This window comes from Phoca vitulina, unplaced genomic scaffold, assembly GCF_004348235.1.
Source record: "Phoca vitulina isolate PV1807 unplaced genomic scaffold, GSC_HSeal_1.0 scaffold19, whole genome shotgun sequence".
Classification (NCBI taxonomy): Eukaryota; Metazoa; Chordata; class Mammalia; order Carnivora; family Phocidae; genus Phoca; species Phoca vitulina.
In genome coordinates this window covers 23,258,059-23,266,272 of record NW_022589722.1, presented here as the reverse complement: position 1 = coordinate 23,266,272, position 8,214 = coordinate 23,258,059, and the positions used below count along the sequence as shown (strand labels likewise).

General features: G+C 46.7%; 1 protein-coding gene across 1 annotated transcript; it reads left to right on the top strand.

Annotated features, from left to right (window-relative positions):
* Positions 1-2,314: 2,314 nt before the first annotated feature.
* LOC116640106 (apolipoprotein L3-like) lies at positions 2,315-3,260 on the top strand. The gene has a single exon (XM_032416913.1). The coding sequence runs from the start codon at positions 2,433-2,435 to the stop codon at positions 3,243-3,245; it is 813 nt and encodes a 270-aa protein (XP_032272804.1). The 5' UTR covers positions 2,315-2,432; the 3' UTR covers positions 3,246-3,260.
* Positions 3,261-8,214: the final 4,954 nt, after the last annotated feature.

Sequence of the window (8,214 nt, the reverse complement as noted above, 5' to 3'; positions counted from 1 at the left end):
TGTCATTTGTTCAATGGACACAGTAATCCAATCTGATAAGATTGTGGCAAAGGACTTTGTGTGAATTGTGAGGTCAAAGGTGAGGAACCAAGTGCAGTCATCCTGTCCAAAGGCCCAGGAGGCTTGGACCAGGGCCAGAGCTGGTGATCAGGATGGACAAAGGGGTGTGGGGTCTAGGTTGGAGGACTAGGTAGGCTTGGACAGCAGGGCTGGAACTGAGTGAAGCTCTAGAGCACAAAACTTGGGGAGACCAGGGACCTAGCAGAGGTCCTGTGAGAGGGAGAGGGCACATTTCTTCCCTCCCTTCTTTGATTTCCTCACTGCTGGGCATCAGGGTCCATGGGGGGTGTTTCTTCCATACCTTGCCTTGGAGCTGGGGGGTCGTGACTACCATTTGGAAGCCTCTTCTCTTCTACCTTCTACCTAGAGCAGCCCCAGACCAATAGGAGGCAGTGTGGCTTTGTGACAACTTCCAGCTCCACAGGGGGCAGCTGCCAATTCTGTACTCTTTGGGGGATTCTGAGCCTCAGAAGTCCCCACCGAAGAGGAAAGTACTTCTTGCACCAGCTTGCCCAAATGCAGGTCTTTTCCGGCTTAGTGATTCATATAGAAGGTTGTCAAAGTCTCTTGCATCTTAAGAGATGTCATAAAGTTGCACATGGCCTTGGTGTACCAGCTAAGGTGTGAGTTAAGCTGGTGACACCTGTGAGGTCGGGGGTGCTGGGTGGTGGCTCGGGAGTCAGTTTCGTGAACTGGAGAGTCTGAGGGGAACGAGGGTAGTGGGTGTCCTGCTTCTCAGTCAGTTGGGGCAGGGCCTGGTCCCCAGCAGAGGACATGAGGCTTGGGAGAGAGAGCAGGTGCCAAGCAAAATGATCATTAAGGTCCCTTCTCGCTCTGAGGTTTTGTTTTCCTAAATTCCAAGTACCCAGAGTTAACCAAACTGCAAAGTCTGAGAGCACAATCCCTAAGACTGCCCTTACTTTTGGCACCAACTGCAAATTGGGGGGCGGTCCCCAAACTACCCTGAGATTGGATGATGCCCTGGAAGCACTCATAGAGCTCACTCAGAGCTGTCACTGTCAGTCACCCTGTGATACAGGGAAGGATACAGGTTCCCATCAGCCAAAGAGAGAGACACTTGGGGCAGAGTCTGGGAGGGTTTCCAGTGCAAAGCTTGGTTGTCCTTGGGAGGCCTTACTGTCCTGTGTTCAGTGTGTGACAATGCACGTGGAGCATTGCCCACCAGGGAAGTTCACACTGTGAAAGTAAACAATTATTGTGACACTTACTAATATGGTAAAGAAGACTTAATTCATGCCCTAGGCGTCAAGAGTGATGTCATCGGGGAGAGAGATCGGGCTCACCTCGGAATACAGCGAAGACAGCTAGGGATTTATAGCCAAGGAGCAGGATGGGGGCAGGGCATGGGAAATCACTAAGAGGAGACATCAAGGTGGGGGATTCTTGCTAACCTGACCCAATAGTGTTCTTCCTGAAGGCAGGCAAGGACTTCTGCATCAAAGGTGGGATTTGATCAGATGTCAAAGGTGATTAGATATCAAGAGTGCGTGGATTCTCACTAAGCTGACCTAACAGGGTTCTTGCTAAGACTGGGCATGACAGGCTGCCAAGGACAGAGCACAGAAGACCAAGGTCAAGGCCTAGTCAAGAGGAGTGTCAGAGAGCCCGAATAACGTTTGGTCAAGGAGAGAGTCTTTTTCAACCCCGTCCTCAGAGTACAGGGTTTTATTGGGGCTCAATCACCTCCTCCCTGCATGGCTGACTTGTCGTCTTCAACTCCCCTGGAGGTTAGTTTCTAGTTCCTCTGTAGGTCAGAACTGACAGCACATGACCCAAAGCCCCTCTCGTCTTGTCAGGTTGTCCAGTGAGTGGCCAAAGGCCCAGGCAAAGGAAGACAGTCCTATCGTTCTAAGACCCTTGACATCCTAGGTGGGGGCCTAGAGATCACTTCCCAGTGCTAAGGGCAAAGGGCAGACCTCTCTGTGGGTAAGGTTCATCCTTCAGTACACACGAAGATTCCCCGAATGAAGGTTTTTCTGCTCCAACCTCACTTCCCTTTGTTCATCTATGGAGTTCCCCATCTACAAGCACTGTGGTTCTGACTGTGTGAACCTGTCCTTGACTTGGAAGCCATCTTTATCAAATTCCCAGCACTTAAGAGCATCATAAGATGAAATGGACTTATTTATTTCCTGATTGTGTGTTATGGAGCATTGCTCATGTTGATTACATTCAAGGAAAATTCTTTACGTTTGTAAAATTCTTTTGCATTTGATTTATAGTAAACGTTCTGTGGGATAGATCGAATGAAGCCCACTTTACAGATAAGCTTTTCTTAATCACTTGACCTTCACTGTTACAGGGAGGAGGCAGATGCCCTACATAAAGGTCTGAACAAGCTGGAAAGAGCCATGTATACAGAGGCCGAAGACCAGCTATCTAGGGAGAGGTTTTTGAGTGAGTTTCCCAAGTTGAAACCCAAGTTGGAGGAGTACATAAGAAAGCTCTACGAGCTTGCAAATGAGGTTGACAGGGTTCACAAGAACTGCACCATCTCCAACATAGTAGCCGGCTCCACTGGCGCTGTGTCTGGCGTCCTGTCCATCCTTGGTCTGGGTCTGGCACCTTTCACAGCAGGGACCAGTCTGGCACTCTCGGCTGTTGGAGCGGGTCTGGGAGCAGCATCTGCTGTGGCCCAAGTGTCCACCAGCATCGTGGAATACTCAAGTGAGTCATCCGCAAAAGCCAAAGCCAGGCGCCTGAGATCAACTGACTCTATTGAAGAGGACATAATTATAAAGGTTCTGAATTATAGCAAACCCCAAATTTTTGCCTTAGCACGTAAATCCCTTAAAGACCTGCAAGACCTTGGAAACAACGTTCGGGCCATCAAGGTAGCCAAAACTAACCCTCAGCTAGTAGTCAATGCCCTTCACCTCATGAGAGGTAAGCCTGTCTCAGCTCAAAGTGCCAGGCAGGTGCAGGAAGCTTTTAAAGGCACTGCTCTGGCAATGACCAAAGGAGCCCGGATCATGAGTGGGGCCTTGTCAGGTCTCTGCCTTGCGATGGATGTGTTCAGTCTTGTGAAAGAGTCAGGGCATTTGCAAGAGGGGGCCAAGACAGAGTCAGCTGAAGAGCTGAGGCAGCAGGCCCGGGAAATGGAGAGAATGTTGAAGAAGTTCACCAAGTTCTATGAAAGTGTGATGGAGGGCCTGACTCCATGACCCCCGAGCAGGGCAGGGAGCAGGGTTATGTGTGGAAGAAAGACATAGAGGTACCTTATTAGAGAGGAAAAGAGGGGGAAATAAAGTTTTTGGGATGGGGTGTTGAGGAGTTTGGCATTTCTGTAGCTGAGCCTAGTGAGGGAGGGGTTAATGCGATGGCAGAAGTGTGGCGGGGGGGGACATTTGGCAAGTTGCTGGTGCTCTTTGGGGTCAGTGTGCGCTGAGAGACCAATGAAGCTCCTATGAAATTCTAAAGGTGGTGTTGGAACAGTGGCTGATTTGAAAAAAAAGTTGCGGTGGAGATGGGGCAGAGTAGAAAAGAGAAAGCAGATGCCAGCAACAGGTTAAGGAACCTTGCCATATGTCGAGGAGATCAACCATCATGGGACCAAAAGACACCGCCTCTCTGAGTCTCACTGTCCTCATCACCTGGGGGTGGGGGGTGGGGGACAGTGTATTGCAGATCCGCGTGGCTTTCCCAATCTTGTCTTCTAGAGACTGCTTCAATAAATATGGACTGATGTATCGTGTCTTTGTTGTGTTCATCGAGGTTCTCTCCTGGGCTCTGGAGGCCAGACTTCCCTTGCCCATGGCCTTGTCTTCCAGGATCTCAGGGAGCAAGTCCTCCATTGCTACTTCTGCTTGCTCACTGGGCTCCCGCTCTCCCATCTGGTTATTTTCCTCAGACCTCAGCACCTTGCAGGTCCCACTGGGACTCCCAGGGGAAGCTTGCGCACATCTGTCATCAGACTGAGCACAGGCGTGTTCCTCGGCCGGTGTCCAGAACCTGGGATCGACGGGACAGATGGCTGTGTTTTTCTGGTGGGCAGGAGGACCAAGCCTCAAAAGCTGCAGACTTCCTCCTCCTTCCCTCCCTCGTAGACTGCCAAGCCCTCAAGGCCTCCCCTTCCCCACCACGGAGTCATGTGATTCTCTCTTCCTTCTTTCTTGCCCAGACCCCACCTGCCTTCTCTTCTTCCCAGTCCCTCATCCTGCCCTACTTCTGGTCTGTACCCGCAGGGAGTGGGGAGGGGGCTCCCGGCCATCCGTGTCGGGTGGCTGGTTGGATGAATGGTTCTCCTATGGCTTCACCAGCCCAGCCATTAGATTCTGGGGAGGAAGGCGAGAAAAGCCTCACTTAGCTTTCTGGTCTAGTTGTCACCCAGGACACATGCCCAGGGATTTTCTGCACTGGGGTTTAAGAGAAGGAGGCATCGGAGATTTGCCCAGTGTTAAGGAATCCAGCCCTTAATTTCTTTCTACATGCCTATTGTTCTTCAGTGCCTGAGGAGCATTACGGGAAGTTGAGGAGGGAGGTGGGGTCCTTGGGAGATTCAAGGAACAAGCCTCACCCAGAATCCCCCACATATCGGAGGGCATGTTAGCCTGAGAAGATGCATGCTGACTCGCTAAGATTTGGGGACCAAGGGATAATATGGGGAAGCTGCAGCCACCAGGCCTGGGGCCAAGGCAGGAATCTAACCAGAGGGAAAGGAGCCTCGGCTGTTTATTGGAGGCTCTATTCAAAGCAAGTAGTCTTAGTATCCAGGCTTCCTCATCTTTGGTGAGTGGAATGATTCTCGGCTCCACGGCTTGTTATTTTTCTCACCATCCTTTATTCATCCTATTAGAGACCAAAACTGTGAACTGCAAAACCTCTGCTGTGTTCCATGGGAGGCAGAGAGTACTCAGGGTGTGAGGTTTGAGGCCTTCAGATGGTTAGCATGGGGTATTGCTAGGAGCAATAGATCAGCCGCCCCGAATTCTGGTCTTGGCATTCTTTGAATGTCATCTTCCAGCAGGGAGGGCACTTGGTGGGGCCAACCTCTCAGATCGAAGACCATGGGATCCGGGAACTATCCGTCCCCCATCAACGATACACAGGGATGTGGAGAGTTCCCTGTGCTGGCCTCAGCCACAGGATGTTTGATGCCAGGGACTGATGGTTCTATCACTGAATCAACCGAGAGGACGCTGGCCCTAATCATTCAGATGCTATGATGTCCCCACTATGCTTCCAGTAGTGAAAAATCTCAGTAAGATTATTAAAAATCCAGCAGCTAAGAATTTAAAAGGCCCCTAGGTATCTGGATTGTAGGAATCTGGTTGCTCAGAGGATCAGGAAGGAATGAGATTGGTTTGAAAGACAGAGTTTGGACTTGCTGTCAGAATACAAATGCTGGGAACATCTGACCCTGGTACATCAAAGGACCTGAGATCATGACCTGAGCTGAAGGCAGACCAACTAAACCACCCAGGTGAACCCCCCACCTTTTTTTAAGAGATTGAGAGAGAGCGGGCACAAGCAGGGTATGGGAGGGGCATAGGGAGAGGGAGAGAGACAGAAGCAGACTCACTGCTGAGCATGGAGCCCGACTCGGGGCTTGATCTCAGGACTCTGAGGTCACAACCTGAGCCAAAACCAAGAGTCTGATGCTCAAACGACTGAGCCATCCAGGCTCCCTGGTAGTTCATTTTTTAAAACTGCTGAGTGATATGTATGGATATACTACATTTTCCTTATTCTCTTGACAGACACTTGGATTGTTTCTTTTCTTCTTTTTTTAAAAAAATATTTCATTTTTAAGTAATCTCTATACCCAACGTGGGGCTTGAACTCATGACCAAGAGTTACATGCTCCACCAACTGAGCATGTAACTCTTGGGATCAAGAGTTACATGCTCCACCAACTGAGCCAGCCAGGCGCCTGGGTTGTTTCTAACATGAAGCCATTGTTAACAAGACGGCACTGTACTAGTCTTGCATGGGCATGTTTTCATTTTTCTTGGGTATGCACTGTGCGGTATGGTAGGTGAATCCTTACCTTTTGAAGAACGTGCCAAGTAACTTTCCAGAGTGGTTGTACACCTTACGCTCTCACCAGTATTTATGAGAGTTCTGGTTGCTCCGTACCCTCACCAGTACTTGGAATTGGCCATTTCTTTCATTGTAGCCATTCCCATGGGAGTGTAGTGGTGTCTCCCTGAAGGTTTAATTTGCATTTCCCTGATGATAATGTCAGTCATCTTATCATATCCTTCTGAATCATTCCTGTATCTACTTTTTGTGAAGTGTCTGTTTATATCTATTGCCCACTTAGCCTGGGTTGCTCAGGCGGTTAAGCGTTCTACTCTTTGTTTCGGCTCAGATCATGATCTTGGGGCGTGGGATCTAGCCTTGCGACAGGCAGGGAGTCTGCTTCCCCTCTTCCTCTCCCTCTGCCCCTCCCCCTGCATATGTACTCTCTCTCTCAAATAAATAAATAAAAATAAATCTATTGCCCCCCCCTTTAAAAATTAAGTTGTAGTCTTATTATTGAGTTGTAAGAATATTTAGTATGTTCTAGATACAAGTCATTTGTCAGATATGTGTACTGAGAATATTTTCTCCTGTTTTGGGACTTGTCTTTCCCTTTCTTCATGTTTTTTGAAAAATGAGAGTTTTTAGTTTTGATAAAATACAATTTATCAACTTTTTTCTTTTATGGTTCATGCTTTTTGAGTCTTATCTAAGAAATCACTGCCTCGCTCCAAAGTTATAATTACTTTCTCCTACATTTTCTTCTACAAGTTGTTAAGTTAAAGCTTTTGCATTTAACTTTTTGGTCCATTTCAAGTTAAGTTTTGTGTATGATGTGAGATAAAGACTGATGATCATTTGTGTCATGTGAATATCCAGTTGTCCCAGTACCATTTGTTAAAGAGATTTTAATTTCTCTACTGAACTGTCTTGGCTCCTCTGCCGAAAATCAATTGACCGTATGTATTTGGGTCTACTTCTGGATTCTCCAGTCTGTGTCATTAATTTATATGTCTGTCCTTTTGCTAATACCACACTGTCTTGTTTTCTATAGCTTAACAGCGAGTCATATGATGAAGTAGAGTAAGACATCCAACTTTGTTCTTCTTTTTAAAATTGCTTTGGCCATGCCAGATCATCTGTATTTCCATATACATTTTAGAATCAGCTTTTCAATTTCTACCAAAAATGTCTACTGGGATTTGGATGGGTATTACACTGACTCTGCAGATCAATCTGGGGAAAACTGACATGGTAGCCAGATTGAGTCTTCCAGTCCGTGACATGTTATATGTCTGTGTTCATTTAAGTCTTGCCTAACTGCTCTCAGCAATGTTCTGTAGTTTCTGGTGAAGAGCTCCTGCATCACTTTTATTAAACTTACACTTAAGTATTTTATGCTTATTGGCACTATGGAATTCTTTTTTTTTTAAAGATTTTATTTTATTTTTTAAGTAATCTCTACACCCAACATGGGGCTTGAATTCACAACCCAGAGATCAAGAGTCACACACTCCACCGACTGAGCCAGACAGGTGCCCTTGAATGCTTCTCTTTTCAAATGAAAATGAAGGCCCTTCCTCCCTCTTATAAGGGCACTTGTGATTACATTTTGTGCCCACTTGGATAATACAAAACAATCTCCTTATTCAGGATCCTTAACTTCATCACATCAGCAAAGTACATTTTGTCATATGAGGTGATAGTCACAGGTTCTGGGGATTAAGACATGGACCTATTTGGGAGGGCTATTACTGAGCCTATCACCATTATAAATATTCCTCTAAGCAATGCTTTTGGAGCAGCCCACCGATTTTTATACATTGTCTCTTCATTTTAATGCAGTTCAGTGTCTGGTTTTTAAGTTTCCCTTGAGAATTCTTCTTTGACCTATGGATTATTTAGAAGTATATCTTTTTATTTCCAAATATTCAGGATTCTCTTAGATATCTTATTTTTATTGATTTTCAGCATAATTCCGTTGTGGTTAGAGAACATTGTCTGCATGATATACATCCTTTAAATTTATTGATACTTGTTTAATGGCCCAGAAAATGGTCTAGTTTAGTGACCATACCATGTGCCCCAGAAAAGAATGTGTATTCAGCAGTTGTGTGCAGGGTTCTATAAATATCACTTAGCTCAAAATAATTAATAGTGTTGTTCAGA